This window comes from Lissotriton helveticus, chromosome 8 (assembly GCF_964261635.1).
Source record: "Lissotriton helveticus chromosome 8, aLisHel1.1, whole genome shotgun sequence".
NCBI classification, from domain to species: domain Eukaryota; kingdom Metazoa; phylum Chordata; class Amphibia; order Caudata; family Salamandridae; genus Lissotriton; species Lissotriton helveticus.
In genome coordinates, this window is record NC_136069.1 from 1069069462 (window position 1) to 1069086542 (window position 17081).

General features: G+C 41.4%; 1 protein-coding gene across 1 annotated transcript in view; it reads right to left on the minus strand.

Moving 5' to 3' along the window:
- Window positions 1-17081, minus strand: part of DNAJC3 (DnaJ heat shock protein family (Hsp40) member C3) — a 264365-nt gene that overhangs the window by 203771 nt on the left and 43513 nt on the right. The window contains exons 3-4 of the mRNA XM_078657961.1: window positions 14285-14409; window positions 12570-12644 (exon numbers count right to left, since the gene is read on the minus strand). Of these exons, the coding sequence (XP_078514087.1) occupies window positions 12570-12644; window positions 14285-14409 (200 nt within the window). The remainder of the gene's footprint in view (window positions 1-12569; window positions 12645-14284; window positions 14410-17081) is intronic.

Below are 17081 nucleotides of genomic sequence, written 5' to 3' on the forward strand. Positions count from 1 at the left end.
TTGTGGACAGCAGGCACAGCCCTATTCAAGGTTCAGGTGCAACTCCTCCCTCCCATCTAGATGCAGATCTCTCTATTCACCACCGGGTGACTCACCCTGCCTCTTGAAATCCCCCAGCCCTCTCACTCACAAAACCAGACAAAGGAAAGCACAACCTAGCAGAGGCAGGTTTGAATGGTTAGACAAGCAAATACCTACAGAATGTTAAAACCAACTTCACTAAAAGATGTATTTTACCATTCTGAGTTCAGGCATACTAAACTCGAATTTCTACTGTGTTCTCTGAGACAGTTAGGATTATAAACATGTAATAATCTAACAGCCCATTCTGGCATATGGAGGACAGTTAGCCTTGCAATAGTGAAAAAAAGGGCTGTAATTCACTATAAGGACATGCCACACACACCAGGGCTTGTCTTACCTTATACTTACAATGCACCCTTCCCTTGGGCCTACCATAGGGGTGACTGATATGAGGAAAAGGGAAGGTTTAGGGACTGGCAAGTGGGTGCCCTTGCACAGTCAGCATGACAGAACCAGACTGCACACAGGCTCTGCAATGGCAGACCTTGGACACATTTTACAAGGCTGCTTCTGTGGGTGGCACAACCAGTGCTGCAGGCCCACCAGCAGCATTTGGATTTACATGCCCTGGGCACACTCAGTGCATTAGACTAGGGTCTGACAAGTAAACCAAATAGCCAAACATGGAACCACTGATAAATACATCCATTTACAATAGGGAGCACTTGCACTGTGGCACTGGATAGCAGTGGCACAGTGCCCAAAGCATCTAATACCAGCAAAAATACATGAGGCAACAGAAAAAAAAAATGGAAGGGAGATCCACGCCAATGGTGCCAGGTCTAACATTACCCCAATTAGGTTCACTGGTCTTGGTATTACAGGATCAGGACGATAAAATAGAAAAATAGATCAGGACGATAAAATACTGGCCAGACGGCCCATTTGCAGCTGACCTTGGTACTACCTTATCACAGAGAAGAACTTTCGGCAAGGTATGTTCCAAAACCGGTAAGTTGCTACAGAGCTGAATCGGCTAGAGATCGAAATGAGCTGCCTGGAGAATCTGCGTCTTCCTTCCAACTACAATCTATTTAACGGGTCTTTTGCCAGTTTCAATAGTAGGGAGAGACACGCTATCAACTTTGACAAGCTGAAGCAGCCACCTTGCTTAGACACTAGAGATACAAAGTGATAAAAGAAGGGAAAGAGTGCCGTAGAATTCATGCAACACCATCACATGTACACTCTTGGATCCTACTATGCATTGACTAGGAAGTGCTGCACAAGTCATCGTCCCACGGGATGATCAGGGCCTTGGAGTTTCCTGTTTCTTCCCTCTAGTTGTGTCGTTGGAGCAGGCACGTTTCTGATTGGGTCATATAAAAAGTTAGTCCTCCTCATTGGCTACAGCTAGGGCAGGCTCGATCGAGCAAGGGAAGAATGTTCTCATTGGCCAAAACATTGATATCAGAAATTGTTTGCCAGCGTTCAGTTAAAACTTCAAACTGGCACACTTTTCAAAAAGGAAAGCCCTAAATGCTGCGTTTTAAAAGCTCCTTTACAAGGCTTACAGAAACAAGCATTGGCCGTGCGGCCGTGAAAGTGACGCGGCTGCGAAAGTGAAAGTGTTCGCTGGTGCACGTGAGCGATGCACTTAATGAGCCATGACAAGACAGGAAAGCCAGATGGTGCCTGTGCTCGTAACTGTGCATGTAACAGCACGCTCGAGGTCAGGAAAAAAGCTGTGGTCGGCTTTTTAAAGCCCACTCCCTAAATCGCTCGCCAGAGCAGCGCATGCGCCTGCTCAGGCAAGACCTAAAAAAAAGGGGGGGTGGATTTGAAGGGTTAGAACATAAAAACTTGTATCTGTGACTTCGCACCGACTGGAAACAACAATGCCTGATCCCGGTTACTCTGAACCATACTCATACTTGTCCCCCACCAAGACAGGACGAGCTGCTGGGACTCGCCCCGTCGGATCGAACCCAGGGGATGCAGCGGAAATACGCCGAACGAAAAGAGACGTGACTGACAGCTGACTCTGAAGGAGAGAAAGGGCCTAGTCGAGAACAACCAACTATCGCTCAACCCCTGACTACCAGAGACGAGATAGTATGCAGTATTACTGACAAAGCCTCATACTCAACAGCTACGGGAAATCACCGAGCACTGAATAGAATATAACGGAGCAGCCCGATAGAAATTCAGAGGGAACCAGCACTATACTAGAATCCATCTGTGGTTGCTAGAATTTAAGACACCATCCAGCATCACGTGGTCTAATACAAGGCACGTAAAAATCAAGCAATCAAGGGTGCCACATTCGCCTTGATCCAATCTACTAAGTCTCGAGTGGTTGAGAAGAAATCACTAAGGGTGAAAATTATTGACTTTTTCGGTTTGAAAGAAACATTGAAAGTCTTGATGAAGATGGTGTAACAAGCTAGATCCATCGAAACGCGTTGATGCAAAATCAAGTACAATCTAGGAAACTTACACTGTTGTTGAAATACAGATTATATCTATGTATGCAACAAAGTGGTAAAATAGGACATTGGATGTACAATTGTATTGAGCAATTTCTATGTCTTACACCTTTCTGTCTGTTTTAATTATACTTTTTTTAAGTATACTCAAAGACGCCCTCACTTGCTACTATGCCACTGCAAACCCTACTCTTATTACTCTATCCGAGCACTTATCTCCCCCCTTCAACCCTATTGATTTCTCCACCCAATTTACAGCAGCCACCATTTATAAGTTACTATCCCATTTTCCTGCAATCAGAATCAAGTCCCCCTTGGAACTATTATGGAAAAAGACTTACGCCTTGACCTTTCTGTGCGTACCTGGGATCTTCTTGGGTCCAAGGTTTATACCACCTCTCGCTCAGCCATCCCAACGCAGACCTTATATTATTTTTATAACAGTTTATTCCTCACTCCTAGTGACCTCTTTAGATTTAAATTACTTGACTCCCCTAAGTGTTGGTCATGTCCTCATGCAAAGCGGGATCTCCTTCATATGTTTTTCCAATGTCCCTTATTCGAAACCTTATGGTCTCGTATATGGAATAAACTAAATGATATTTTTATGTTTGCTATTCGCTTCCACTTTGAACATGTCTTCCTGGGTAATCTCTCCCCCGTTTTTGTTGATCATAAAGACTTAGGCAATTTTATCAATGTTTTCTTAGCTATTACTTTTCAGATTATTACTGTTAATTGGAAAGAAACTTCAAAAATCTCTTACCAAGCATGGTGGAATTTACTATGTCATCATCACAGAATGGACAGAGCTTATGCCACATATCTAGAAAGTCTACTTAACTTTTCTTATTACATAATTACAATGTTATTTAATGTATTTCAACTATGGCTCGTACTATTGTTTTATTTCTCTATCTCCCTTTATCTTTCAGGACTATTTGCCTTTCTTTTTCCTCCTCTCTCCTTTCCATCCTCTCTCCTTTCCCTCGCCCTTCTCTTCTACATTCCCTTATTTTCTTTCTCTCCTCTTTTCTCACATTAAAATCTTCTAAAAATGCACCTTCACTTAGTACAGTTTCATTTCATAAGGATATTGTGTAAAATTGTTTTTCTTCCATGCTCCTCGTTCTGAAATGTCCTGTTATTATAAGTTTTTGTAATGATGTTTTACATTGTTATATTAATCTCAATAAAGCGTTCTAAACTTAAAAACAAAGTCAGCCATCAGCACCGACCACCATACCCAGCTCTCTCCCGACTCTTAACACAAATACTTCAAGTCAATGACAGGCACAGAACGCCCTTTTAGCACGAAACTTTGCTAACTCCACTTCCCTGGGTACCAGAAGAGTGGCATCCTGCCAGATTTAACAATCTCGCCTACAGCCTCTAGATTACCACAGTCTGGAATCCTTCTCGGGGTTTACCACAATCTGACTGCCTGGTCTCTTGTATCGATTCCGCCTAAAGACCATGTCTCTGCAACAGTAATGCTGAAATTCCAACAGAAATGTAAATTCACTGAAGCATCTGTCGGATGGAAGTCGGAAAAACACCTCCTCCGTGCTAAATTAAGCCCTTGGATTCTACTGCGTTAATTTTCAGCATAGCTGCTTAGTTAGCATCTAGCGACACCTGGTGGATTCATGTGAAATAACCATTACAAGAAAAAGTACCTCGGCTATCCATAAATACATACTTCTAGGAAAGCATATAATTAATTGCTCTATCTGTATCAAATGTGTGCCAGAAGTTTAACTATATTACATTTAAACACGTCCAACCGTTAACTGACGTTTACCTAAGGATTTCCCTTAGCAGTGGGGTTGTGAACGAACGTAACGTTCAGCTAAAAGTCACATTTTTTTTTAATCATTATTACCGACATTATACAGATAAATTGAGCTTAGCATCGTTTTTTTTTAAGACATCGCCTTACTGTATGCTTACATTTTAGTGCCAATCTTAAAAAAAATTGATTTCGAAGAATAGATTTAGCATAAAATATCAAATATGCAAATTAGGGTTACTACTCACTGGCTCTTCTGAAGAGAAAATCCAAAATGACCAACAGGGAAACCAAACAAGAAGACCTAAACCGAGCTCCCAAGGACACCCATGGAAGTAACCCCCTACAATGAGTTGCCCGCATTGCCACCGGCAGCGAAGTGTTACAACAACTAGTCTGCCATCAACCATGTTTCCATCTGGTAACAACAAATCTTTTATCTGGTCACTTAATTAAAACCATTCCAACTTAGCAAAAACACTCTATACAATTGGGATACAAATAGTAAAATACCTCATAAAATAGAATCAATTCAAAGGGCTAGTGCCTTAATGGTCCATAAAACCAGAAACGCTAGTAAAAATCAACCCAGGTCCTGATAAACAGTAATGCCTTGATCAATACTGACACACTGCTTCCGGGATAAAAATATTCAAGGGCAACCCTCATTACACAGTGCTAACTACAGCAGAATCTATACATTGCAACCTCAAAGAACAATGTAATGCGTCCCAATCAAGGACTATCAATTAACCTTTAAGAATTAAGGCCATAGTAGCAGACAGCTGACGTCACTGCCAGTGAGCCATAAATGTCCAGAAGCTGCCTTGTTATATGGGGATGGCTTCTACTACTTCGTCCATAAATTTAACAGATGTTGTCGTTAGTCTACAGTCAATTCCTCGAAAAAAATGAGATATGGTAAGCGTTGGCAGCGACTGCCTAGTTCATAAAAATAAAGGCTTGAGCAGTTTGTCTTTCACAATTAAAAACTTGACAATAAACTGCGCCAATGACTACTTGCATTGTGTGCAAAACCGATAAGCCTTACTGGCTCAGGTGTGTTTCCAGCTTACAGTATTCTCGCAGACATCAAATAAATCCAAATATAATCTTACACATTTTACCTTAAATTCCCAGAATACGGGTTTCAATAGATATTTCCGTGGAGTAAGGTTTTCATAATTTGCCACAGTGAACTGATTGTGATATTTTATCAGCAGGGTTCTCAAATCAAATTCTTTTGGATTTGTTTTTATTTTTGTACTTAATATCTTTTACAGTGGTTTCAAAATACTTTTATGAGTTTATGAAGGTGTCACACTTAATTCACGAAGAGTGGACTCCGTGTCACTGGCTCAAGGCGTGGATTTAGACTTAATGAGCTCCTGGCAGAGGTGATGTTTAAAGGAGTTCTTATCAGCTTTTAAACATTTAAACCATTTCCACTGGGTAGAAGAGTATTGTGTCCAAAAAACACCACCCAATCCCAGTAGGAATTGTCAGCCAGTCACCAGCCTATCGTTTCTGGCACTGATTTGTGCTAAAATATGTAATAGCAAACTCTGGTTTAGGAGGAAGTAAAAATTAGAAAACTGAAATTTACACTGCACTCGCAATTGTGAAGGATACATTAGAACCAGTATCAGAATGAGGATTATCCTTCCAAACAGCTGTAAAACAACTCTTGCTGCTACGGTGACCAAAACACTCACCCTCACTGCATTGTTAGTGAACTATTAAAACAAATCAAACCTTAAGCAGCACTTTAAACTTAATTCCTAACCCAAATCCTAGCTATAGTCCTAACCATTATCTTTCGCTACTATCTAACCCTTAACCAATTCTACCTTAACGCAAACCACAACCCTAACTCGAACCTCAAAAGCAATCCTAACTGCAGTCCAAAATCTAGCCCTGACCCAAACCTAGCCAGAATCTATATCTTATGCATGTTCTTAAAATAGTTTTTACCTTAATACAATCCCTATCTCTATCCCAACAAAGCTTAAAGCATTACTAAAAATAAAACATGGCCTCCAATGCTTAAATAATGGTCTTCGTTATGAGAAAACAGCATTGACAAGTCAGGGTTACTTAAGAAGGATATTGCAGCCACTAGTGTGGTAACAAAATGCTGCTACTTCACCCCTGGAAGCATGCTGATGTACAAGAGAAGGGTAATAGTTGGTGTGGCCTGCATCCGAAGGAAGATCAGTGAAGAGGGAGTGCGAATGCCAAACAAAAACCTGCAAGACATGTACCTCACATTGAGGGGCCATGATGAGCCAGACACATGGAATAAAAAGAACAGCGTGGCTCCCAATGAAGGAGGAGCGATTCACTCCAGCAAAGAGCTCAATGAAGATGGACGAACAAAAACAAGATACAATGATCAAATACCAAGCTGGGGACTGGGCCATCTTAGTATAGATTCAAGATATTACACTTCACTGATTGAGATCAAGTAGCCTGCAGAAGTAAAGGATTTTTTAGGTGATACTACAGAAACCGAGTCAAGAAAGAAAACTGGGTGGCAAATCCTAAAGTGAGAAGACAAATGTTGAGCAAGGGAAGATTCAAGTTTTCCAGTTTTTACATCTCTTGCACTTTTTAAGTTTTAATGTAATGAGACTGAGACCTTCTATAGTGGTATGGAGCGAGAATAGGGAAAGGCCGGTAGTGGCTCATGTCATTTTAGCTATGGGTGCAAATACAACAAGCTTTTTTGAAAAGGGTCCTATTCTCAAACAACGCATCATCAACCACTGAAATACCAGAAGAGTGGAACAAATCAGCAAGCAAAGCATCAACAATCTAAGTTAACTTGTCTTCATAAACAACAGCAAACGGTATGATACTTCTTAACTGCTTGCCTTGGACTTTCATTTACTTCACTTTAATTTTTTTTTTTTACAGAATTAGATTATTAGAAATAATTATGTACAATAGTCAGGAAACGACAAAATACATATTAGGATAAAAATAACTTCTTTCATGTGCGTCATTTTTCCTGTGGCACTCAGATGCTCATTGCAAACTAAGTAAATGGAAACATTCTATTATCGTCCCTGGCACGCTGCATTTTTCTATCACTTGCACACTGCACTGTTCCCAGACAGAGCCAATCTCAGGTTACTCACCCTAGTGTACACTGGAATAGAAAAGGTTAGGATAAAAAATAACCTTCTAAATGAACCCTTAGTGCTAAATCTGAGAGACTACCTTCATGGGGAGAGAGTAGAAGTAAATTGATAACTTCATTGCTTAGAATATGATCTGCCTCAAAAGAACGGAGGATCCCCTTATGACAGAGGTCAGGGAGGGGGAATTTAACTTGTAGAAAGAAAGTCCCTGTTTAGCGTAGCAGACTGTAATTGCTGGAAAAAGCTATACCTAGGGGGTCTCTGCACGAATATAGAGGTGATCTGAACAACAATCTAATGTAAGCAAGCAACAGAAATGCACTATAATTAAGTAATGGGCACATACAGCGAAATAAAATGAATTTAGAAATTTATTAAAGCCTCCCAACTGGGTTACAATCTAAAACAGAATTAAAAACCAACTAAAAGAACCTCCAAAAAGGTATCACAATAAATCAAATACAGTCAAAGTTTCCAAAGAAGTCGACGCGGCGTTTCGGTGCTATTCAGTCTTTACACCTTCATCAGGACAAAAAATATTTGACGTATCTGTATTTTGACTAAAATAAAGCTTATCAATTGCTTCAAGTTGTTGTCTTGTCGTGGACTTTGTTCTGATGGTTGTCACACATTTGAAAGCTTGTATTTTAAGCCCCAGAGCCTTCTCTTTGCACGGAGGAACCACCGTTATTGGTAGAAGAGATTTCTAAAATCGGGATTTCTTGTTCCCCAACCAAGGATTGGTTAGATGTGCTCTTTCGATTATGCACATACACTTGATAGACTGTCGTCAGGAATATCGATATCTGTAATGTTTCAGACGGCCTCGCTGTTCCTCCGTGCATTCGCCTTCGTGTTCATTCAAAGGAATATGATCTGACAATGTGAAAACTGGATATGACTAGATTGTCTCTGACAATGGTCCATCTTTTGTTAATGAAGTTATGCTGGCATACCATGTTAAGTGTGGTGTTAGGAACAAGAAAAATGTGGTGCACGACCCTGAAACCAATGGACAGGTTGAAAGATTTAACAGAGTAGCCAACAATTCAATTAAGTTTGCCTTCAATAGTTGAATTGCATAGAGGTAGGCCGACTTGACTATCCTACTTTCCTGCAAGTCTTCTCCCCATATGGTCACAGGGGAGTTACCTTTTGGGTCATTGAAAGAGCACAGGTCAGGCTCTTGGCTGGTTCCTTGGTAGCTGAAGAACAGAGTTGGAGTTTAATCATCTGTCAATTTCTGAGAGATAAGAGACCCAGTTAATGCATACAAAAGTAGGATGCCAATTTAAATAAATAGAAAGGTGGAAAAGTACCAACATGACTATTTGCATTGGTGACTTGGATAGAGTCAAATGCTGCTGAATTGGTAAAAAGCCGGTCGCAGTGGTCTAATCTGGTATGTGTTGCTCTGGATTTTAGAAATTCTGTAAGAGTGGAAGGATGGAAGGTGTGGTACTTATCTAGAGTGTCAGTCAGTTTTCAAAGGTGTGGTGGTTGATTCACATATCCAGCGCAGCAATTCAAAAGTGGCTTGGACCAATGTTTCCTACATATTGCATTGAGGCAAATGCTGTTCCTGGTCTGATCCCTCCTCATTTTGAGGGACCAAAGAAGTCTGGCTCAGATGTGCAAGAAGTTGGTGGTGAGGAATGTTGACGGTGTTCTAGAAGTTGATAGTGGTGAATCGCTGTTGAGCTGTGTGAAAAGCAGCAGGCATTTGCCTAACAAACAGCAAGAGGTCTTCAGCTGGATGTCAACAAACCAGCTGAGGCTCAACGGGGAGAAGACGGAGATTCTTCTCCTGGGAAAAAATCGTGATCTGTGGCAGGAGAGGCACTGGCCGCCATCCTTGGGCGCTTTCCCCAGTCCAGCTACCCAGGTTAGAAACCTAGGGGTGTGTATCGACGATTCTTTATCGATGAAACAACAGGCTAATAAAGTGGCTGGAATTTGTTTCACGATCATTAAATGGCTGCGGAAGATTATCTGGATGCTGCCTGTGGATACCCAGAAGACCGTAGTCAATGCGCTAATAACATCTAGGCTTGACTACGGTAACATTCTATATCTGGGCTCCAATCTAGCTGTAACCAGGCGGTTACAGCTGGTCCAGAACTCCGCAGCCAGGCTGTTGTGTAAGATTCCTAGGACAGCAAGGATCTCGAATCACCTTAGAGACCTGCACTGGTTGAAAGTTGAGAACCGGGTCCGGTTTAAGGCCTTGACCTACATGTTCAAGATCAGAGCGGGAACCGCACCACGGTATCTGCAGAAATTGGTTAGGCCCCACGTACCTGTACGGAATCTCCGCTCTTCAAACGGAGCAACCTTCACGGTTCCCAGATTCAAACTGGCCCGAATGGGAGGTAAATCTTTTTCCCACCTGGGACCAGTTCTTTGGAACTCCCTTCCTTTAGCCTTGCGCAAAGAGGAGAACTTTGTCAGCTTTAAGAAACAAGTTAAAACCTGGCTGTTTAATAAATAACTGTTTAAATAAATAGTTGTTGATCTGTTGTCATCAGTTGCTTTCTGTGTCTTGTTCTCTTAGCCATGGCGCCGGGAAACCCTTTGTGGGTATCTGCGCGCATTACAAATGCAAAAAATAAAAAAAATAAAAAAAAAATAAATAAATAAATAAACAGCAAGATTTTGTTTTGGAGTAAACTTTGGTATTCTGGTGCTTTCTCATTGCACTCTGAGTTTCATTTGTATTTTTATCATGTGGGGGAAGGGGAGGTGTGTAGTTGTGTGGTCAGTGGAATGTATGTAAGAAGAATGTCTGCGTTCCATTCTTGTGTGGGGAAATGGAATATGTAGGTTTTAGTGGTGGTATATTTGACAAGTTCAATCAGCGCTGGCTCTTATCATGGGTGCATCTCTTCCCTGGCGCTCTCTACTGCACATCTATCTTTGGGAATAAATTGCCCTGAAGTGATCTCATCGAGCACGGACTCTTCTTTTGCCACTCTTACAAGGACTAGCAAGTTTATAGTGAAAGAGACTGACAAGTTTGTGCATGGATGGGTGAGAGGTTGAATGTGATAATGAGCAGACAGTTTGAAGAATGAGTCAGAGCATGCATGAATAAATTAATGAACTAATGGTTGAATACGCACAGATATATTTATGAATTTACAAGTTAGTGAATGGATTAATGTTTGAATGAATGCAAACAGGTTGTGTTAACCTTGGAAGGTAGTGGCTTTCCACTGTCAGTGAGTGTTATAAAAGCCAAGAACTACCAATAGTAGCCAGTGCAAAGTACAACATTAGGGCTGCGTATACTTGTGCCAAGAATTCCCAAAACACGAGTGCCAACATTATGCCAATGTAAGCATTACGTCAAAGGTGGCCCCCACTGTTCCAAGAGTGGCCACACACTGTCACAAATTACCATGTCTCTCCATTATGCAGGTTCATTATTCTTAACTGTACATTTGATTCGTCCCATTGCTTAGTTATCATTAGTGAACGTTTTAATAATCGTTAGGTCCTGGGCAGGATTGTGTAATCAATCTTTAATCTTGTTCAGATTTCCACTCATATATTTGAGTGTCCAGCAAAATGTGTACCGTTACTTGGAAGAGTTGGCTATGGATGCAGTGTGACAGATTATTGTTTTACCAAAGATGCAGCTAAAGTATCCTATATTCACTGCAATCAACAGTAGATTCAGCCTCCTACTAAGCTTGGGTGAAATTTAAATTACACTGGTGTATTTGGGAAACGGCCACTACAACGCGGCCGTTTCCACTAATACATTAACCACGCATGCATTACAACGCATGCGTGGTTAACACGAAAGCCTTTACCACGCATACCTTTACTACGAGGTATGTAGTAAAGGCATATGTGGTAAAGGTTCAAAATAAACAAGGGAGGCTTGGGGGGTCTCCCCCCCAAATAAAAACCTCACCTGAAATCACATCATATCATGCAGGCAATCGTCGTCATTTAAGAGGAAACGGAAAAAACTTCCGTTTCCTCTTAACGACGTATGACGTCACCACGCAAGAATTAGAGGAAAAGGTTATGCGTTAAAAAATCATTCCGTTGTAACGCATGCGTGGTAAAGGCCTGCGTTGCAACGGAAGGCGTTGTATAAACATACAACCGTTTGTGAGGACGCATTTTGCTGTAAGAGAAGTGCAAAAAACACAAGTGGCGCAAGCAACAGATGCTGACAGTGAACTTTAGCCGCGAATGGCGCATAATTACACAGTGGGGCGTAATAGCATTGCTTCTGGAATTGTGCATCACCACAACATTCCTGAAATTACCTGAAATACACCGGTTGTATGTTTATACAACGCATTCCGTTGCAACGCATACCTTTACCACGCATTAAAGTTCACTGTCAGCATCTGTTGCTTGCGCCACTTGTGTTTTTTGCACTTCTCTTACAGCAAAATGCGTCCTCACAAACAATTCATATGAAGACGCGTTTTCCGCTACAATAAAGCACTACATTACAGATTTGCACTTTGTTAAATTACACGAAAGCTAATTAGGTAAATTTCGTTCACCCTCCTCAAGTCCAACAGCTCAGGCACTAAATTGTTGAAGCTGATCTTGTACAGATACCTATAAATCCTTCCTTAGTGACTAGTGCCTGCCTAGCACTGACATGAAGCAGAGGTTAAGACGCTGTCTTTTTACTTTCTGCTAAGCAGCAGTCTTGGCATTTCACCAGTCATTGTTATCATTTCAATTCAAATCTTTATTCGGATATAGATATATACATAAAAGCACAAATCGTATAATAATACAAGGGGTGTATCACAATCCATTAACAAACACAATAAAGCAAAATCATACAAAACAGTCAATTTAGCATAACAATATTTACAGAAGAGACCCCATGAATAATTTCTAGCATTGTAAGCCGATTAGCACTAAGTAAAAACAGATTCCATTAAATTCATATTGAGCATAACCACAACATATACCAAATGATTCAATAAAAACAAACAAACCTTGTTATCCAAACCTAACAAAAAAAATGCAAAAACTGTGCCAAAACATTCCACCTACAAATTCTAGATTTTTTTATGTATGAGAATATAAGCAGTTTTCTCTCCTGTCCTATAGTATATCGTCCTCTTCACTTACCACTTTCTTGAAGTCCTCTTCAGCTTCGTCTAGTTTCCCTTGTTTTAGGAATAAATGTCCGCGCTGTAGTCTAGCCTGCAAAGACATTTCAAACAGAACGATGAGTTGTAGGTGAGGACGTTTTGCATCAACACTGATGAAGGACTAATTGCAGCATGACAGGTTTGTCAACACAAGAGGAATCAACAAGTGATCTGTAAATCAACACCACCTGTTTGCGATTTTTGTGAATGGGGAAAATTGCACTTTCAGTTGAGGATAACATCACAGCAGCGTCGCCGAGAAGATCAGAGGCCAGGAAAGGAAGACACATTTTGCACATTTCTGTTGGTTTTAGAGACAATTCAAGAACGAAGAACACTGCGATGGTGTAAAATGGGCATCCTGGTAACGTACGGCCATTCTGGCTTGGTGTTATGTACCTATGTTTAGCCATTTAGGCTGGCTTACATCTTCCTAAATGCCACTAATAAAATAAAATGACTATACTTGGCGATTCATGTACACTCTTTCCCATCCTCACCCTTAAAAGTTTTCAGCAATATTACCACTTGACAGAAATACATGTACATTGGTCTAATAGAAAATACTTCTGTATTTAAAGAATCGGTCTTCATATATTCATATATTGAATTCCCACCTGCTGAAAATCAATTCCACGATACAATGTAACAAGCACCGGCAAAGCCAACAGTTCTCACGTACACAAGAGCTATTGGCTTCATCAAGGTCTTTTAGCCATGCTGTGCAGCAGCGCAGCTCCTGTGCAGCATGGGCTGAAAGTTAGGAGGGGGGAAAAGCGCTATGAAGTGGCCAGCGCTGGATGTGTCATGTTGCGTTTTTTTTTTTTGGGGGGGGGGGGGGTCAGGACGGGAGGGGTAAGTGGCACGCAACAACGTGGGGGGGGAAGTAAACATGATGAGGAAAAAAGAACGCAGGAGGTGGCAGGTGGGGTAGAGCAAGGAACATGGGACTGTGACCAAAGGTATTTTAATCATTAGATGAAAGACCTTTTGGTATCTGCACCCAGCACAGCAAGTTACTGAAGTCAGCGCACTGTATGGAAAGGAGCACCTGGTAGCAGCAACATGGGGAAAGGCACAGCAGGGGAAACGAGAGGGGGCCAAGACTGTGCTGAAAATGTCAAGCCAAATAATTAACAAGTATGGGGTCACTCGTGTTTTGGCTTTGCCAAGGGTTGTTTAGTTAACAAGCCAACACAAAATGCAAGCAATAAAATATCGCGTGCTGACGTGGTTAGAGCAAAGGGGGACTCATTTTGCACTGTGGAGTAAAGGGGCTTGGGAAGTGGGGCAAAGAGACATGAAGGGTGGGTGGGGGCAGGCAGCCCAGTTAAGAGGCTATCACAGGGGCTAGTAGAGCCCCGCCTAACCTTCCACGAAGTGCCATGGCTTTAAGCACATTCCACACAGGCAACGAAAACTTAAATAATGCCAAAAGCCCACTCTTCTGTACTGGTAACGTGAAATCACTGACAAACAGGTACAGCTGTCTGTAGAAGAAACCTACAATATATCAGGTGATTCGAAGAGCAGCTTCCATGGCAGAAGACAAGCATTTAACACTTAAGAACACAAGCCTATTTTTCACAAATAGAGTACAGTATACGGCCTCCGACTGTAAATTGTATTTATATAGCGTTTACTGCCCCTGGCGAGGCGTTGAATCTCACGGTTTGCTCGTGTGCCGCTTACCGCTGTAAAATCCGGCTTCAATTCAATCACTCGACTTAAATCCGGAATTGCAGCTTTAGATTTGCCCATGGCCAAATACGCGGTTGCCCGCCTATAATATGCAATGTAGTTATCTGGGTCTCCATCTAGAAGAAAAAGAAAAAAAAACATTCTTTAATGCACGTGCTACTGACACTAGGAGTAAACTTGAAACACTCACAAGAGAAGGCTGATTGGGGTCAGAAGTGAAGAAACCAACATTTAATAATCATTGTTTTGTAACTGCAACGCAGGAACTAATGTCCTACACTCTTCAATCTCCCCACGCAATTAACTCAGAAAAGCACTTAATCGTGAGCTCAGTGTTAGTGCCGCACAAGGGCGCAGCAATCAGAGGTGCAGTCGCACCGGGGTTAAGGACTAGGAGTGGTACTCTGCCCTTCAATTACTGAGGTATTTCCTACCTAATAGTTCATTTTCCATATGTGCTTTAGGGCCCAGGGCACCCGTACTGTGCCACTGTTGACAAATGCAAACTTTTTTTTTTTAAACATAACAAAATGTTAGAGATTGGGTTGTTGGTTGACTGGAGTTTGAGCCCTAGTCAAGCAGCAACCACAATCTTAGTCAGGGTAAGAAGCAAGCAAACCCTAAATCAACCTGTGTTTGCCCTCTAGTAGCTTTGCACATAGCAGTCATGCTAAACTTAGAGGCAAGTGTAAAGTATTTGTATAACACTTCAAACAGCAAAACAATGCAAACACCACATAAAGAGATCCCACACCAGGTTTGGAACATTGGAGAACATTGGAATACATTTTAATAAATAAAACAAGACCAAACTGACAAAAATCCAACGAGCAGAACTGGTGATGTTGATTTTAAAAAATGATGCGAAGTCAGGTGTCGAGGATGTGAGGCACAACTGAAGTGATGCGTCGGTTCCGATGAGAGGTGAAGTTACGATGCGTAGTTTCATTTTTTAGGCTGCCGTTGAAGGATGAAAGGTCCTTGCGCCTGGAAACGCGTTGCACAGTGGTGGGTCCAATCCATGCAACAGTGGAGATGCATCAGTGCTGCTTGAGGATGCCCTACTCAGCCAAGGAGATGCATAGATTCTGCTTGGGGACGCGTCACTCAGCAGAGAAAATGCGTTGGTTCTGCTGGCAAGCACCAGCCAACTAGCCTTTTGAGTCAGTCTTTTCCCACCCAGGTAAGGAGGGCAGCAAGCCAGCAGGTCAACACAGCAAAGCAAAGTGCAAGTCCTTCAGCAGCACAGCAGTCCTTCCTGGCAGAGTATCCACAGGTTCAGAAGTGTACTGTCTTGGTGGTGTCTGAGGCCCAGTGCTTATACTCAGTGGTACCTCTGAAGTGGGGAAGACTTCAACAACATGTCTTTGACGTTCACAGAGGTCCTTCTTGCCTACCCTGGCATCAGACTCACTACAGGGGAGTATGCACCCTTTGTGTGTGAACAGGTCACAGTCTATTCACATGCGAGTCTGTGCCCAGCTCCTTCCTCCCATCCTCCCAGAGATGGCCCATTGAGACACACCTAAGCTCTCATTGTGTGTGGCTGTGTAGGTGAAAATGCCAACTTTCTAAAAGTTTGTGAAAAAGCAAGTGCTGGCCATACAGGAAGTTTTTCGGTCTCCTTCTTTTAGAGTGACAAAATAAAGTTTTATTTCAGAATTTGTCTGGTATTATTTATTTTATACCTTTCTGCTTTCTGTTTTCAAAATTCAAAAGATTCGTTATACAAAAAAGACACACCCAATTACATTTATCATACAGTATGTTCAAACGTATATAAAAACATTACACATAACAAACAATACATATATCTGAATTTCATATATACATGAACACAAAAACTTGTGCATCAACATCATTAATCATATTTGCACTGACTTTTCTATAAAGAGAAAAATTCTCTATGCTCAAAGATAAGGAGAAATCAAGTGGAGAAAACAATCTATGTACACAACAATGCAAGTTAGACTGAGAGAGTCAATCAAAAACTCAGTGCAACACAAAGATAGTTGTTTAAGGCCCTGTTCTCTCTAATCCTCTCTTTCCTTTTCAATGCCTCTGGTTCATCTCTCCCACCCCTTTAACTCCTGCACTCTCGTATTTCCACCCTTCGTTCTCTTTTACTCTCAAAGTTTATCCTGTAACTCTGAACAATATAAAAGTTTATATAAATATATAATAAATATAAATTCTAAAAGTGGCATTTTCAGAATTGCAATTTCAAATCTGACTTTACGATAAGTTTGAACTTTGAATTGTGATTCCAGAGACACCAGATTTAAAGGATTAATCTCTTCCTAATTGGAAATTACTCTTATAAAATGTAATGCGGTAAGCCCAATGTTATCCTATGGGAGAGATGGGCCTTACAGTAGTGAAAAAGCGAAATTGTGAGTTTTTCACTACCAGGACATGTAAAGCTTGAAAGTACATACCCTATCTTTTAAATACATTGCACCGTGTCTTCTGGTCTGTCCAGGGCCTATCTTAGGGGTGACATATGTACAAGAAAGGAAGGTTTGGGCATTCAGATAGACATGGCAGTGTAAACTGCACACACAGGCTCTGCAATGGCAGGCCAGAGACCTCATTAAAGGACTACTTGATTAGGTGGCACAATGAGTACTGCAGGTCCACTATAGCATTTAATTTTCAGGCCCTTGGTATAGGGAGTACCACATTACTAGTAATTAAAGTAAATTAAATATGCCAATTGGGGGTGAACCAATATTTTGATGTTTATGGGACAGAGAGCATTAGAACTTTAGCACAGGTTAACAGTGTT